This window comes from Priapulus caudatus, unplaced genomic scaffold, assembly GCF_000485595.1.
Source record: "Priapulus caudatus unplaced genomic scaffold, Priapulus_caudatus-5.0.1 Scaffold599, whole genome shotgun sequence".
In the NCBI taxonomy this organism is placed as follows: Eukaryota; Metazoa; Priapulida; class Priapulimorpha; order Priapulimorphida; family Priapulidae; genus Priapulus; species Priapulus caudatus.
This window is the reverse complement of record NW_014577660.1, coordinates 47,570-65,310: the sequence shown is the minus strand read 5'-3', so window position 1 is coordinate 65,310 and position 17,741 is coordinate 47,570. Positions and strand designations below refer to the sequence as shown.

Sequence of the window (17,741 nt, the reverse complement as noted above, 5' to 3'; positions counted from 1 at the left end):
TAATTCCGCGCCCCCTATCAACACAAAGCTTCGACATGGAGGAAGGCGGGGAAGTTTATTGCCCAATTTGTGGAAATTATTTTGAATTAAGTAAAATAAATCAACATGCGAACCAGTGTTTAAACGTGTTGTCTGAAAATACGCCTATCAGTGCTATCACAAGAAAGAAAAAGTGTGGAGATAGTGACTTTGCATCTCCACCGCGCTCTCAAAAGCGACTAAAACCGAATGAGGACTGTCAGCCTAGGCCTATTTATCACTATCAGTATCAGGACAATTTATCAGCCTCACCATCGACGGCATCGTGTTCGCTTTCTATTTTAGAAAACAAAGACAAGCTTAGCCAATTGGTGTCCCCTGCTAGTGTTACTGTGGGGAACAAAAGTTCACGTGAACACGATAAATATAGATGCATAAAAGCAGGTGATACTGTGAAGTTGACACCTACGCCTAGCTCTGCTGCCGTCGACAACATTGCCAACAAGAAGTATTCCACTTCTATTTGTAATTCTACGTCTAGCACTGCCACTAGTGGGCCTATTACTACTAGTACTACCAGTACCAGTACTACTAGTAGTACCAAACCATGGGGGATTTTCTTTAATAAAAGTAAAAGCAAAGAACAATCAGAGCAAAATGATACGACTACCGTCACTACGCAATCCAACCAAACTAAAGTGAATGGAAGTGTCTCAGCTGTACCTAGTAGTAGTAGTACTAGCACTAGTACTAGTAGTGAGGCGCTATTGAATTTGAAGCCCGATGATGACAATTTTAAGCCACTGGCCGAACAGATGAGACCAACGTCAATATTAGATTACATTGGGCAAAGTAAAGCCATTGGAGAAAATACAATGCTGAGCAGTTTGTTAGAAGCCCACAAAATACCATCTATGGTGCTTTGGGGACCACCAGGTTGTGGTAAAGTAAGTCTTAGTGCATGGTAATTCACTAATATTTTGCTATTACAATATCAGAAGAACTATTCTATATATATATATATATCAGGGCTTGAAACAAACGCTCTCCCGCTCGCCCGAGGCTAGTAGAAATTAGTAAGGTCTAGTAGAATGTCTGGGCTGACCAGCCCTGTTGGCGAGTGGGAATGCCTACCAGATAACATATTACTAGCACTTTTTCAGCAACTACTAACCTGACCGAACTAGTAATAAGTAGTATAAAACTTGCGTGTGCAAACATAATAAAATTGCCAAACCTAAACATAACAGTCATGGTGCTGAACGCTGCCATATTGGACACTGTAGACTTTACTACCAGTCATGGTGCTGAACGCTGCCATATTGGACACTGTAGACTTTACTACCGGATTAAACCACATTAATCCCCTCACAGTGTATACGCAATACGTTTCCGTTCTACTTTCTGTTTATGTTCGTGGGCCGGTTTATTACCATTAGTTTACATTTCAGCTGACCTCAGGGTTAAACACTACCCCTTTTCAAACGAAAAGATTATTTCAATTTGACGTTTGCTAAATAAGCAAATTAGAAACTCAACTTTACTTATACTCAGTTGGAATCACCCTGGCTAATATCCTACACAATCCAGTCTCTGTGTCTATAATTGACGTGGAAGAGTAGTCACGGTTTTGTCAGGTACTGTTTTGAAAATAACCTGCATATATATATACCTTTAAACCTACATTCCTGTAACTGGTATTCTTAGCTTTTATAATACGAAGTTCATCATAACACTAGCATTTAACACGCTTCTATGTGGCTTATATTCAGTCAACTAATATAATTGCAATACAACTCTACAAATCTCCAACTATCGCAAACAGGATAACTCGACTTCTAACTCTATACAGTACTTGTACTAACTACTATAACAACCCCTGTACTTGTAGTAGAGATACTCACAAATGGTTCAACTTAAACATGAACTTTCACATTCCAGTAAACTGACTAATAGTTCTAATCGTTACTATAAGTATAAGGAATATAATTATTCTGCTCTTATAACATAGTACTGATGTATATACTGAATCTATACTGAATTTAGATTTTCACAGTCAATGAATTTTGCAGAATGCATCTCAGAGCATCTAAAATCAAAACCCAGATCCACCCACCTCACCCCCCCCCCACCCCCCGGAAATGGCAAAACTGTGCTCACCGCGTAGCTTCAGCGCCGCATTTCAGAAAAGTAAGGGCTGGTAGATATTTTTAAGGGCTAGTAGATTTTACAGGTCACTAGCCCTGCTGGCTAGTGAACATTTTAGGTTAGTTTCAAGTCCTGATATATATATATATATAATATATATATTTATCATAATAAAGCCTACATATAGTTAGTTGCACTTGCAGTTGGAGAGTAAAAAGCACTATTTTGTTTAAAGTTCTATTATTTTTTAGAATGTCTGTTAGCAGCACTGATGCAAGTGATGTTTTGATATCGAATCCCCACAGACGACTCTAGCGAGGATAATAGCAAAAAGGTGCAAGGAGAAAAGCAGCACCAGATTTGTGCAGCTGTCTGCGACGACCAGCGGTGTTGCAGACGTCAAACAAGCGATCACACAGGCCAGAAATGAACAGAAGATGTTTAGGCGCAAAACTGTGCTGTTCATTGACGAGATTCATAGATTCAACAAATTACAACAGGTATATATTTAGAGATAAAAAGTGTATAAGGCTTAGCATAACACTACTATGATACTAGTATCCAAAGCTGATTGTGACTATACTGACATGGTGTGTATACGTGTGGCAGTTATAATGGAGCTGTGCTTGAGTTCATAAGTCATGTGCATGTTTGCGTGTAGTGTGCGCGCAGGTGCAGAATGCTTGCCTGATGTGCTAATGCGAACCTCTATCATACGTTGTCCTCGTTGACCTATTAATAGACTCGTGACGTTGTGTGTAATACCAACCTGCATGATCTACTCATGCAAACCACGTGCGTTTAAGCTATGTAATTTGTGTCGAAGTGATGTGCTCGTGAGAGCTGGATTTGTATGATGGTGCGTCACTCATGCGTCATGATATTTGAGCTGAATTCATTTCTGAAGTGCTGTTTGTGCCAGAGGGGTGCACAGGGGGGGGGGGCTAATACTCCCCCATGATCTGGGAAGCTTATTCCCCATCTCGAAAGAATCGGTAACTAGTCGGGGAACGTTCTATGTAAAGATGTACGTGCATTCGCTCTTCACCTGCAATGCTACACTAGTCGCAGTAACAGCAATCAGTAATACGGAGGCCTGGCTGGTGTATCTGTACGTGTGAGCAAGAGCACATGCATGCACAAACTGTTTAGGTAATAGTTCATAATAGATAAATAATTAATGTGCTCTTGATGTGACATATCACAATCTATTCCTGCAGGACACGTTCCTCCCACATGTTGAGAACGGCACTGTGACCCTGATTGGTGCAACAACAGAGAACCCATCATTTCACATCAATTCCGCGCTGCTCAGTCGCTGTCGCGTCATTGTGCTAGAAAAGCTGACCATCGACGACATCCGTGCCATTGTCCAGAGGGCGCTGATGAAGCTCAACATTGGTGTGTTGGTAGAGGGCGCTGCTGCTGCTGTGCCAGTGCAGGGAGATTCGAGAGCGTGAGTATACTGGGCAGGTTCAGAAACCCGCAATAGTTGAAACTCGTTTGTCATGTGTGTATGAGATGCCTGTTTCGTTTCCGTTTGTTTGTTATGTTATGTTATGTTGGTGAATCTTGTGATCTGTGTGGTCAGATTATTTCTAGGAGAACCCGCCTGACTATATGTAGAGAATTGTATCTCTGCAGATTAACATCATAACAGGAGTTAATAAAGACAAAGGAGTTTGACACGTATTTGGTACTGATTTCACTACATCAGGAGCTAATAAAGACAAAGGAGTTTGACACGTATTTGGTACTGATTTCACTACATTTTGTCGTACGAGTTCGATGTGAATAAAAATACAAATTTATGCAAACATGAGCTTCTTTTGTTCACTGGTCCTTATTCTATCTTCCGGTAGTGTTACAAACCATGTAGCTTCCTTTGTTTTGACATAAATCGTGCTTTTGCACGACATGGTTTTCACGTTCGACAGTGGTCATCTCCTGTGCATTCTTATTTACGCGTTTAGGTTTTAAGTTGCCTGCATTAGCAAGTAAAGTGTTTTTTTTTGTAGACCAGTGATGTATATACAAGAAAAGGCTGTAGACGTCTTGGCAGGCCTTAGTGACGGAGATGCTAGAGTTTCCTTGAATGGCCTACAAATGGCGGTGCAAGCCCAAGAAGCAGATTTTATGTTGAGAAAAGAGCTTGCTTCTAGTAGAGGTAAAGAAGGGCAAAAACTAGGAATTGATAAGCCTTGTTGTTGTTTGTAGATATTTGTCTAAAATATTATTATCTTGTATTATTAGCTTGTGTAAAATTGCTATTATCAACTGATCAATATACAAAGATTAACGATGATGGCATACATAATTGATGCATAATCGTGGATCATCCAAAAGGAATATTAAATGTTTCCATTTTCAAATCTCGATGATTGCCAATGATGTGCAATTTAATGAGCACTGAAAGGCTTTTTATATATCAGTGTGCTGTATAGAAATAGTTTGCATAGTGTGCTTACATCTGTTATCTTAGGTTTATATTCTACTAGCACAATGCCAATTTTTTTGTTGTGTTTAATGTTTGAACTGCCACACAGTGTAGTAGTGAATTTGTACGTGATTTATACTAGGAGATTGTGAAATATCGGGAGATGTGGAGAATGCATTTACTATTATCACTACTGAACATATCAAGGAAGGATTGCAGCAGTCCCACTTACTTTATGATCGAGCCGGTACGTGATACATATTAGACACACTTCTCTTTGTCAATGTTGCCAAACTAGATTTTCAGTGCAATATGCCATGGAACAAATGTAATGCTATAGTGTAATGTTTTTATATGTGAATAATTCTGCAAATAATATTTGTGTAATTATTACTGTTTATAATAAATTCTAATGCTAATTTTGAAAGTTGAGAATATTTGCATAACTATTATCTGTGCAATTATTTATACTAATAATTGTGATCAACAGTTGTTTTCAACCTTGTATTTTAACAAAAATTTATATGCCCAAATAGGGAGCAAGTCTCATCGGTATACTTTCTTCCATTCAGTTTGAGCTTTAGTTGGTACTACTTTGGCTACCGAACGTTGGTGTGCCAAGCAAATATCAGTTGGGCCAATGTTGGCATGTGCTGAAGTCAGCCGTTGGCCCAACGTTGGCCCAACGGCTGCATGTTGTCTGAGTTTACACACACGTGAATATTTGATGTTTTCAAACAAAAGTGTTGCTGTTTAAATGGGTGTAGAACGTGATGGAGTTAGCAGCAGCTTTATTAAAGCTGGGGACTGAAAGCAACATATTATATGGAGAGTATATATATTGAATAGAGCAGGTCTCTTGTTAGATGATGTTGACGTACTGGAAGCAATAGCGTTAGGAGTGAATAATAATAGATCTATTATTAGAATCTATTATAATTCAACTCCTGATAGCGTATATGGGTTTTTATTAGTTCTCTTTCTGAATGTATTGCTGATAATAATGAAACCTGTTTAAGGTGAAGAGCACTACAATGCGATATCAGCCCTGCACAAGTCTATAAGGGGTTCGGATGAGAATGCTGCTCTCTACTGGCTAGTACGAATGCTAGAAGCAGGAGAGGATCCCATGTTTGTTGCGCGACGTCTCCTTGATGCGGCGACGGGTGACGTCGGTGAGTGGTAGTGCCTGCTCACGTTTTTCCACTAATAGTGGCCTGGGCTATAAGAAAGCTATGTTATTTTAAACAATGAAGATTGTCAAGATGCTTGTTAATTATGATTCGCGTACATGGAGACTACGTAGCACAAATGACCATTTAATTTTTCAGTTCCACTAGTTTTGTTATGTTTACTATTCCAGCTTTTCAGAATATGCTTTGATTATAGCCTTTTATAGGATACACTTTAAATTCTCATAGGTTGTGATGATGCAATGCTTAGAGGTCACATGTTCGCATTTCCACCACTTTTTTTCTTTTTTAAACATTTTATGTAAATTTACAAACAACGCATGTGGTTGCTTGCTGCTACTGGTATTTAACATGTATTGCCGGGTTCTTCGATTTTGTTGTTATATTTAGCATGCTTTTCCAGGATTAGCTGATCCCATGGCATTGACACATGCCGTAGCAGTACACCAAGGCTGCCATGCAATGGGAATGCCGGCTTGTGGGGTAAGGACATTCTGTATATGGCACCAATCTGATATGAATTCCATTTGCAAGCCATGTTGTTTAGTTCCAAAATATGACTATCCTTTGCATGTAAATTTGTGCAAAACTAAATTGTCATGGGCATGAAAAGAACTTAGAAGCTGAGTTTAATACAATCCCTGTGACGTTTGAATGCTCAATAAAAGTAAAACTAGCAAACTGGAGTGGACAGTCTAACTGCTGTGTCTACTGAATATTTGATAAGTCGCAACAGTATACTTCAGATATTGCTGGCACAGTTAACAACATACCTCGCAAGAGCTCCGAAGAGTTGTGAGATAAGTTCCGCATACGAAAAGGCGCGCAAGTGCATCCAGGATCACCAGGGGGCACTACCCCCGGTGCCCCTGCACCTACGGTAAACATATATTTTCTGACGCCTGCTCGGTTCTGAGAGACGTGACGCATGGGATTTAGCAATTTAAGCTAATTGAAATCCAGCGTTGAGCTGTTAATGTGCTGGGAAGTTGTGATTCATTAATGTCTGTGCGAAAAATCACCCAAAAATCTGCAGTACACGCAAGATCTTGTCATATTAATGAACTCACTTTGCAATTTGCCATAATAAAGTATAAATGTATTGTTATATAACATACTACTTTACAGTATTTGCATTAATCACCTCGGTCAAATTTTTCCCATCACATTTAGAAATGCACCAACTCGGCTCATGCAAGAGATAGGTTATGGAAAAGGCTACAAGCCTGTAGGAGGACAATACATGCCAGATGGAATGACCCATGTAAACTTCTATTAGATGGCTAAGTAGTAGTTCAGAAGGTATGTGCAATAAAAAGGTTCATAACTATATTATCAGCAAAGGTTGATTGGTTGAAAACAGTTGCAAATTTAATAATGCATATAAAAATCATTTACAAACATGTGCATCTCAAAATGTCTTTACCACAACTGAGTACATTGTTGTAAGGTAAGCTTTACAAAACATACAACTATACTATCATGTGTCACAACAGTGGATCCTTCCAATGCAAATCTAATTACTATAACACTTCTATGAAATTGAATCAGGTGCGATTTGCAAGTCTTGTGTAAATCAGTACATATTTTTTATCAATATAATCTCAAAATATATCTTGATATCAAATCATACAAGCACCATTTACACCTTAGTCTATCACAGTGCTAAGAAATGCACAGACGTTACTTCCTATGGGCAAATCATGGTGGTTGTAACACTGTATAGAACAACATATTAAGGTCAAGAGGAGTTATATAATCTGTGTTAATGCTGTTTAGTAATGTAAAGCAGCTGCAGATAAACAGTGTGATAAAGCTAAAATAATGTAAGGATCGAAACAGGCTTAGCAAATGTAATAGCAATGCCATAAAGGTAACAGTATCACTTCAATATACGAGAAAATTTTATATGTGATATTGTTGAAAAGGGTTGCAGGATATTACAGTAAAATTTTTACTTTCTTACCTGGTCTTATCTGTGAAAACCGCAAAATATCAGTGAAACTGTCTTGATTTATAAATGTCTCTTCATAAAAAGTACGAAACCAAAAATGATAGAAAACAATATGAGCATAAATCTATTATTATTAAAAATTTACAACTTCCAAATACTAAAAAAAATGTTAATTGAAAAGCATTCTACCACGATGAATGAGTAAAATCCTCATTCTTAAAATTGAATTTAAAGTTGTGAACTTTGTACCTTCAACAACACGTTTGCTTATCTAAATCAAAAACTAAATGTTGCAAGAAAGATGAATGTTGCTACGGAAAGTACACATTTAAAACGGAAATCAAGAGAGGATTTTGCTGGTGAGATTTGATAGGCAGAGGCTTTTTAAAAAGATACATTTCATGATTTGGAAGGTGTAACATTTTAGCAATGACATGTCTTTTGTATAAAAAATTTAGTCTATTTTGATTATGCCAACAATTTGTTCATAAAATGCTCAGATTTTTCTGGTGAATTTGTTTTTACTCGACTACAGAGCATACACACTGACACATGAAAACCATAGCTGTGTTTTCGAAGTGCTTTTCCGTTTTTCCAGAAGCACATATATTAATGTACTTCATTTGTATATTATATTAGTATACTTGAGATAATATATACTAGCTCAGTATTATTCTACATCATTTGCACATATACAATTACATTGTACGACATTAGTGTTTTAGATTTTTATCATAAAATTCTATAATTGATCTTGTGTAATGTTTAATTTTTATATAAAATATAGTCTCAATATCTCAAGTATTGCCTTATATTTGTTGCTCACAGTTCATCTTTGTTCTGTTTATTAACTTGTCTATCACAGTCACAGGAGTCAGAACTCTGGGGTACAAGGTCCATACCCTTTGCAACCTTTGCTTTGGAAGCGACACGTTTAGACCATTCCTGCAAATCACAAAGAAACAAATAGTACATACAGGATTTTTATTTGTTATGTTCACATCAATCTCCTAGCACATTTACCTCGGTATTCACCAATTTGTATTAGAAGAGAGATGTAATAAATATTTGGCATTGTTCAGCCACTGAATTGATTGTATTGTTTCCTGTCATTCAATGCAGATATATTAGTTAACCTAATTAAAAACAAAGGTAAGTATGCAGTAAATTTTATTTTACAGAAATTATATATCTATGAATATCCCATGAAATGAACTCTGTGAATTCCCATCTCTCTCCCAGACACATACTCCCTTGTATTAATACATATTGCAATACATATTTTATCATAAACCTGGTGTATCATCACACAACTAATCCATACATATGGCAGATATCGCTAGTGTGGCACTAACTCCCGATGGGTACTTGGGTGATGTATGCCTCTATATAACCTGAACCAAGGTGAAGTTTCAAATTACCTGAAACAGTTTTACGTGGTAGCAGAATACATCGGCTGGCATCAGGTTGCTCCTAGTGTATGCTTGTGCATTCTGCGCAATCTCTTGAGCCTGATATAAATGAATGTGTTAATGACACTGTAGCTCACCTTGGGTGTGATAGAAGAGGGATATATAAAGCAATAGTATATATGGGAGAACTCCCATTATATAGCATATCTCCCATTATATACTCTTGATAATGATATATGCATAAGTTTTGATGCGAAAATAAATGTTTCAGATCTGAAAGTCTGAAATCTTGACGAGAGATGGTGCTACGCCTAAATGATCGCCATTTTGGTTTTCGAATATCGTGCAAATAAAAACAATAAAATATTCCAGTCAAATTACTGTAACGAAGAATCTAAAACACAATAATACACGTATATATAGGTATGATTGTAGAGTTGTTAACCAGTTAGACAAAATAAACGTAATAGGATGTTGAAATCTCTCCCATAGGAGTAACAACTGTTTTGGGGCTAGTCTTACACATTAATATCCCAAAATTTAACAAAATCGAATGAATCTAGATGGCCATTTTCATTTTTCCCAAAAAGTGGGTGCGGCTCGAAAGTAGGTCGACTGGCGTGCTCCAAAATAGGATGTTCAAATCTCTCCCATAGGAGTAACAACTGTATGCAATTTGAAACGTGTGTCAAACGGTTCTTGAGTTATCGTTGACCGTAGGCAGACACTGAAATGCATAGTGAAATTGCTAAAATCTGCCTAATTTGCATAATTAAAAAAAAAATCAAAACCCCTGTGATATGTTTTGGGGCCAGTCCTTATTCAATCACATACCAGAAATGAGCAAAATCCATTGAACCTGAACTGACTTATAGCCATTTCCATTTTTGCCAAAAAGTGAACGTGGCTCGAATGTAGGTCGACTGGCGTGCTCCAAAATAGGACGTTCAAACGTCTCCCATAGGAGTAACAAATATATGTAATTTGAAACATGTGGGTCCAACGGTTCTTGAGTTATCGTTGACCGTAGCCAAATGTTGACGGACGTACGACGGACGACACCCCATGGCAATAGCTCATCTTGACGATGTCAAGGCGAGCTAAAAATGACATTCATGTGCATGCACTACGTTTTAATTACTTTGATACATCACTATCAACGATTATATGCGACGCCAATTACCAAAAGAAAATATCAGTGTACATAAAATCCACTGGAATTGCAATTGAATTAGAATGAAAGTGTCAATGACACTGTAGCTCACCACAAAAAAGGACACAAATGAGTGAGTGAGAAGAAGTCAGTTTTATTGAGCAACCATCGACGTAAATTATAGAAACGAAGAGTATATATGGGAGAACTCCCATTATATACTCTTGATAATATATGTGTAATTTTTTACGTGAAAATAAATGTTTGAGATGTGAAAGTCTGAGATGTGTGCGAGTGATGGCGTTACACCTAAATGATCGCCATTTAACGTTTTTATAATATTCAGATTTAGGCACTGCCTAAAAGCGGAGCTCGCGATGTGTAACGTGTAAGATTAAGAGGATACGCTTATTCCACGTAGCTGCTATATACCACGTGACAATGGTGTTTCCCTGCCCATAACACAACTTTTGTCAAAGGTTAATTGGTTGTATGGAAGTGTTTACTTCGTATGAGTTTTTCTAGGCTGTAGCACACGGTTGCCATCTGTATATCGCAATAATAATTTATAAACCAAAATGAATCACAATTTGTGACGGTAGATGGCGCTAAACCCGCTTTGATGTTTCTTAGCGATGGCGTTCGAAATAAATAGGTTATGCTGCGTTCCGACATGTTTTGTAAAACTTTACTCTAATATAGACGTTTTATCGGCAGGTTGGAGAGGAAATACCAATTTTGCATTAAAGCTATTGTCAATGAAATCTTGTAAAACGAACCAGACGAGTGTGACACCACAGACTGTTATCTGCGTGTCTATATAATATGCTATATAATTGCCAAAACCTACCTAATTTGCATAATTTTGTTTTAAATATTAAACCTTTAGCCCTTATTCATTCACATACCAAAAATGAGCAAAATCCGTTGAACCTGAACTGACTAATGGCAATTCCCATTTTTGGCAAAAATTGCCGTGGCTCGAAAGTATGTTGACTGGCATGCTCCAAAATAGGACGTTCAATATGGGAACATAGCAGTAACAACTATACCCAATTTCAAACATGTGGGTCAAACGGTTCCTGTGTTATCGTTGACCGTAGCCAAATGTTGACGGAAGGACGGACGACGACCCATGGCAATAGCTCAGCTTGACGATGTCAAGGTGAGCTAAAAATTCAGTTGTAAGGTTAATACGTAGTCACTAGTGCAAATCCGCTTTTGTGTACGTGCATGCGTGCAGCTTACATAATCGTCGTGTGCGATAGCCCAGTCTAGCTTTTCCATCAAGTCGCGCAGATCGCGTTGGAATGGAATGTAGTGCACCATTGGCTGCAGGTCGGAGTAGAAGTACTCGTAGTACTGCGAGTTTTGCTTAAGGACCAGACTGTCTCCAGCCAGCAGGTAAGGCAGACGGTACGCGGCCACAGTGCCGTCCAGGTTGACCTGGTACTTGTGCTGAGATGAAGTGCCTTTGTTAGTCAATAATACACTTACGTACGATTCGTGTGTCCATGCATGCAGTATGCTATGTAATGTGTCGGCTACTTGGAAAATTTTGCATGTAGAAGCTAGTCCACACGTGGGGAATGTTTTTGACTTAGTCCACTCGTGAGCCTTGTATTTTAACACAAAACACATAATACAGTAATAACATATAATGTGGCCAGAATAATAAACCATTTAATGTTTAAGATCATGTTTACTCAATAATTATGATTTTCACATGTTTTGAGATTAAGCAAGCACTACTACTTTCATTAACCATACAATAAAGTTCCTACCAAAGTTTGATGTTGCAGATGCAAATAAATATGTTACCTTGAAGAAGTCAAAGAAAGAGACGGGTTTAACTTTTGGTCCGTAAACGTCCTCCTGGTCGCGGAAGAAGAAGAAGTTGGTAAGTGCAGCATCGATTTTATCTGGGTGTTGTCTAGACATGGTCACCAGATCCAGTCTCTCTTGCCGACTATCTCGTCCTCTCCAGAAAGCCTTACTGGTTTTGTTTTGCCACTGTGGCCCAGTGTTGGCTTGCACAGAGAGCATGTCGAGTGTCACCCTATTGCAAAATGAATACTGGATCTTACGCACATACAACACAACTATGCCAATGTTCTCAATAAGTTAGTAGATCCAGCTCCTATAAGTCAAGGAGGTAACTCACTGTTTGCATGAATTCATCCCAATGTTAGAATTTTGTGACTGCACTATTAATATTCCTTGTTCAAAACTCATTGAGCAAGAATTACAACATTCAGGGTACATAATACTGCCAGAATCTGACAGCCAACAGTTGCCAGTGTGAGTCATAGATCACATACCTGCCCATGCACTCTAGGGAAGCCTCCGTGAGATCGTAGGTTGGCATGACGATGTCTGAAGTCTCTGTGGACCCACACCATGAGAACAGAGGAAGCGGACTGTTGGTTGCAGCTCGTTTTTCCAATGGCCAATCACCGAGATTGACAATCAACTCGAAATCAGGTAGCAACACCTGCAAGCACCGGCGCATCATGTAAACTTTCTGTTCGATCTCCCTAAATGCGACTGTAATGGCCAATGATACTGCAAAAAATGTATCATCTGCACAATCTGTTCACAGGTTGCTTAATTTTTCAACATCTCTAGCTTGATGAATGGTTTTACACATTCAAACAACCATTTATGCATGTGAATTACGTTATACAGTAGAGTGGCTGTAACACCAGGCTGATCTGTAACCTAACAATGGATACACAGCTGGGATTAATTCACTCTGTTACTAATCTATGTAATTTTTTGCCAATGCTAACACTAAATATATGTCAGCTGAGTAATGTTGGTACCTTTCTTGTAAGTGATAGAAGGATATTGTCCATAAACATTTTGAATCCGACGTGTTGTCCATAACATGTGCGGTACACCTGAATAAAAATCATTCCATAGAGTTTGATGAATTTCTTCTGAATGATAATTTGAGAACACGACTTCAATGACATGAGGTAACTATAATAGGATACATATCATTCATGTCGACTATTTCTGTCTCTATATCGCGATGTGTATCATATCGTGACCTACATATTGAGATACATATCGTATTGTGACCCTAGTATATCGTTACACCTCTAACCAAAACAGCTTTAAAATTGGTTTAATACAATTTTTTGCTCAGTTACTAAACTTACTTTATTGGTGACAACAGCATAATGGCAAATGCTATGAGTTCCAGCCTGGTTGAATCTCTGTACAGCTTCCTTTACAACCTTACTCATGTCAACACTATTGAAGACTGACAAGTCACTTTCTATCTGTGAATAACTGTCAGGACACTTCATGTTTTCGTACCACTTTTCAAGTGACGCCTCCGGGCAATAACAGTTTTCATGGTAAACTTGACCTAAAACATAAACCACAATTTCTATGTTAAATCCAGTCATGAACACCTGCATGGTATGTACCTGCTTAAACAGCAAACATTTGCTTATAGTGCCAAATTTCAAGTATAAGATGATAGCATACTCTGACATTTTGTCGTCACAAACGGGAGGGAACAAAGTAAAAATCTACCGACACCTGTCTTACATGATTGTGTAAGAATGACAACTGACTTTGTTATGACTGGCAGTTCTGCATGACCAAATAGTTATGTAAGATATGGTCTCAAGAAGTTTTAGCATTCACTGATGGAAATATCAGGGGGAAATAATAGTAATATTATATACTGACCTAAGACAATAAGAGAGACAATTATCTTTAATACCGATTTGCTCAGAAAAATGAGTGCACCATGCATATAATCATGCTTTAAATTATTTAAAAAATATGACAGAACATATTATATGGTACCACAAATAACTGATATTTGTTAAGAATTTTATACTAGATTAGCATACCTCTTAATAAATATGGAGACTGTGCAACATGCCTTCCCTCATGAAAGATAGAAATGTGAACATCTTTGTAAGTTGAAAATGGTTTAAAACGAACCAAATAGGTTCCATCCTTGCGATCAAGTGTTTGAACCCATACTCTTGCAGGGCCACCTCCTTGCTGACTTAGCTTCACTTCAAAGATGTCTCCAAGGGACTCAGAAAAGCTGTTGAAAACAATTGGAAAGGAAATTAAAAGCACTGCACATGAATGTATGCATTTTTTTCTAATTCAGGGCATACATATACTATACAAAATTTCAGCCATATGTAACAAGGTAAATGGATAAATACAATTTATCAGAATTCAATTGCACATACATAGGTTCACAACACCACTCTATGTTCATTTTAATATTGGTGGATTAGAGATGCACAGATTGGCTGTATGCATAATATTCAATCAGCTGAGAAGGCTAACATTGTCTAAAATTTCCATGCAGAAAAATTTCTTCGGAGATGTATCTCAGAATTGTATTTCAGGACATAAATGTGTTTTTGCAGAAAAACGGTAACAAACAGTTGGTGATTAGCTCCTGAACCAGTCACCGGTTATGAATGATAGCATAATAAGGGAGTGCCACCACCTGTAGGAACTCTGGATTTGGAGCCAATTAAAAAGGTGAGAAAAGTCAAGCTTGGCAAAGATAAACTTCTTCTAAACAGAAATTGTAAACTTATGTATGTTGTCTCTTGTCCTGTGTTGCAACTGACCAATGAAATCATCACTAACAAAAATAGCAATGTAAAGTGTTGAAATCAAGATTTACAGATTTTACTTTTACAAATTTGATGTCATTCTATTTTTACAAGGTAAGATTATAAAAAGTTCTAGGGCAATTTACTGATCTAAACGTAGTGCAGCTTTAGTACTACAGCCCTCTTTCGCTCTGCAACAGGCCTGTGGCATAACCAAAGTAAAATATTGGTATGCTGTTTTTACAGCTTGATGTATACGTGCCCAAAATGATCGAGTTTACCTGTGTATTTGACCTGCTTATAATACATTTAATTGACCCCAATTATCAATCTGGGATGAACTACCCAATTATCCATCTGAAATTCCTACAGAGAAAACAGTTACTAACACTATTGGTGTTAGTAACAGTAGCAGTGTTATATTTATTATAAATTTAATCAGACATGACAATTATGTGGAAGCACAATTGCTAACAACATTTCAAAATATGTAGATACAGAAAAAGTTGTGTAGTGTACGTGTTACATGCTGTACACATCATACCTAATATAATAAGCTATGCCACAGTCTGCGAAATTAACCACTGGCCCGGTATCCAAGGCCAGTAAATTTTCCGTGGGGCCCAATGAAACTGGTAAATGAACAAGCCCGATGGGCCAGTGGAAAAAAATGGAGTAAATGGTCTATTAATGATATTTCAGCTTCTTTATGTGATGATCAGTCTGAGAACAAAATTTATCGATATTTACCGATAGGGCATCATATTCCCGATCAGTAGGGGAGTAACTATAGTCAACACCATGCGTGTTTGTCGCCACTAGAGGTCGCAACAACTTCCGGTTTCTGGTTCTGGTTTTCAACGTGGCCTTGAACGTGTTGGCTAAGTTACTGGTCGAAGTCGAAATGAGCTTTCTGATTATTATGAATGAGTGTGATGATGATGAGTACGATGTTGATGGCAGTGACAATGAGATGGGGGAGAGGAAAGTGGATAATTTTTTGTTCAATTTCATGAAAGAATAAATCTCTAAGAATACACCAAAGAGTTCTGTTTCTCTTTTCATAATATTATGATCATTGATTCGGGCCTGTAAAACCTAGTGTGGGCCAGTGAATTATACATTTCTACAGGCCCGCTGGGCCAATAAGGGTGGACGTTTTTCGTGCAGACTGATGCCACCTCTACATATTCCACCTATGCCACATTTCCTACAGAAATAGAGGTGCTTTCATTGTAGCGTAAGTTGGGTCAAAACACAGGCACTGAGATGTCTTCAATCAATAAAAAGATGGTAAATAAACACAAAATGTATTTACTACCAAAGTCTTAATATAATGTTTCTCCACTCTCTTCTGCCTATTTTTAGTGATAACTTCCTGTAAATGCCGTTTAACTGCTCTGCAAGGCACAACTTATGCCAGGGCACCGGTTAACTCGACCCGGCCGCCAATTCGTCTTGTATTGTGGTGAATTTACCCGCCTGGAGGTCAGCCAGGTTGGCTCGTGGGTGGAGATGAACCTCCTGGAGATCGGGCAGCTCGACTTGCCGATTAATTCATGTGAGACGTTTCACACGCTTCGACGTCTAAACGTCTATTATTATCATTTAAACTTTATTGCATATAATTCAAATACAAAGACATGTGCTGAAAACAGTCTTTTACGTCGCTGTGCCTTTGTTTTTTAATATAATGTATCATTATTGTGGCAATAACTTTTTATTATGTGTAGAGCATAATCATAAACACATAATAAATCACAATTAAACAATCAACAGTCTGCATTTAGTCGAGCTGCCCGACCTCCAGGCGGATCATCTTGACCCACGAGCCGAGCTGGCCGACCTCCAGGCGGGTAAAAACGGACCGTTGCGCCACAAGCACACCGCACGCCACGTGCACAAACAACAAAATTTTCGAGCTCTATCTATAGTTTATTAGGCAGGTTGAGTGCAGGACATAACAAACTACTCGAAATGTCACCTACTTTTGCTGGTTTATATCGACAGCTTGTATGTAGAAATATCTTGCTGGGACAACAAAGTCGGTACAAAGACCTGGACCCCATACTAGCGTTGACTCCCGGCTCAAGTCTGTATGTTTTATGACGTTTGTTTCTTCTTGACTAGTGATATAACCAATACTAACAAATAATAACATGAAAGTAATATTTAGCATTGAACCCATCTCAGCTACGTTGTCTAAGCAATATTTTCTATGCTACCGAGACAGCTAGTGCTACGGCTCGGCGTCTCAACCATATCTTTGGTGCCGATCCAAACAAAACAAGGACGCTGCCATTTGTGTACGTGGCGCCACCTTGAATACTAGAGATGAATTACTACTACCATTTTTACTATATATCAGAATCTACTTCTGCTATATATATATATAGGTCCTCTCCTTCCTCCTCTTCTTCTCAGCGCCCATTGCAACTTAGTTACCGCTTTCTCGTAATTCGTTCGACGTGTTCGAATCATCCACTCTCTGGTCTTATTCTCGTCCTATCTGTCCGATGTCCACCGCTTTTTCTTCTTCTTTATCCATACTCCAAACTCCTTCGTCATCCTGCTCCCTCTGCTCCTTCGCTCCGCCTCCTCCGTCCCTCCTCCTCCTCACCTCCTCCTCCTTCCTCCTCCTCCTCCTCATCCTGCTCCTCCTTCTCCTGCTCCTCCTCCTCTTCCGACCTCCTTCCTCCTGTCTCCCCTCCTCACTCCTCCTCCTCGTTACCGCCTCCGCTCCATCCTCCTCCTCTTTCCTCCGCCTTCCCTCCTCCTCCTCCTCCTCCTCTCCTCCTCACTCCTCCTCACCTCCTCTCTCTCCCTCCTCACTCCTGCCCTCTCCAACTCATCCA

At 38.5% G+C, this 17,741-nt stretch overlaps 2 protein-coding genes across 6 annotated transcripts; one reads left to right on the top strand and one right to left on the bottom strand.

The window, feature by feature from the left end:
• Positions 1-30: 30 nt before the first annotated feature.
• Positions 31-7,087, top strand: LOC106812001 (ATPase WRNIP1-like). 4 transcript variants are annotated; one of them, XM_014815746.1, is made up of 10 exons: positions 31-172; positions 323-926; positions 2,433-2,627; positions 3,348-3,583; positions 4,146-4,294; positions 4,707-4,811; positions 5,584-5,739; positions 6,161-6,240; positions 6,504-6,637; positions 6,931-7,087. In XM_014815746.1, exons 1-10 carry the CDS (start codon positions 36-38, stop codon positions 7,034-7,036), a joined length of 1,902 nt encoding a protein of 633 aa, XP_014671232.1. In that variant the 5' UTR covers positions 31-35; the 3' UTR covers positions 7,037-7,087. The 4 variants fall into 4 exon arrangements, 3 of the variants coding, with proteins under 3 accessions (XP_014671232.1, XP_014671231.1, XP_014671229.1); XR_001394239.1 differs by having other exon boundaries at positions 31-926; positions 6,494-6,637; positions 6,931-7,022; XM_014815745.1 differs by having other exon boundaries at positions 31-926; positions 5,590-5,739.
• A 19-nt stretch (positions 7,088-7,106) lies between these two features.
• Positions 7,107-17,192, bottom strand: LOC106812002 (KDEL motif-containing protein 1-like). 2 transcript variants are annotated; one of them, XM_014815747.1, is made up of 9 exons: positions 16,875-17,192; positions 14,152-14,354; positions 13,444-13,655; positions 13,102-13,179; positions 12,598-12,770; positions 12,098-12,335; positions 11,525-11,734; positions 9,133-9,222; positions 7,107-8,656 (listed from the first exon to the last, which is right to left on the bottom strand). In XM_014815747.1, the coding sequence occupies exons 1-9, from the start codon at positions 17,072-17,074 to the stop codon at positions 8,534-8,536; spliced, it is 1,527 nt and encodes a 508-aa protein (XP_014671233.1). In that variant the 5' UTR covers positions 17,075-17,192; the 3' UTR covers positions 7,107-8,533. The 2 variants fall into 2 exon arrangements, with proteins under 2 accessions (XP_014671233.1, XP_014671234.1); XM_014815748.1 differs by lacking the exon at positions 11,525-11,734.
• Positions 17,193-17,741: the final 549 nt, after the last annotated feature.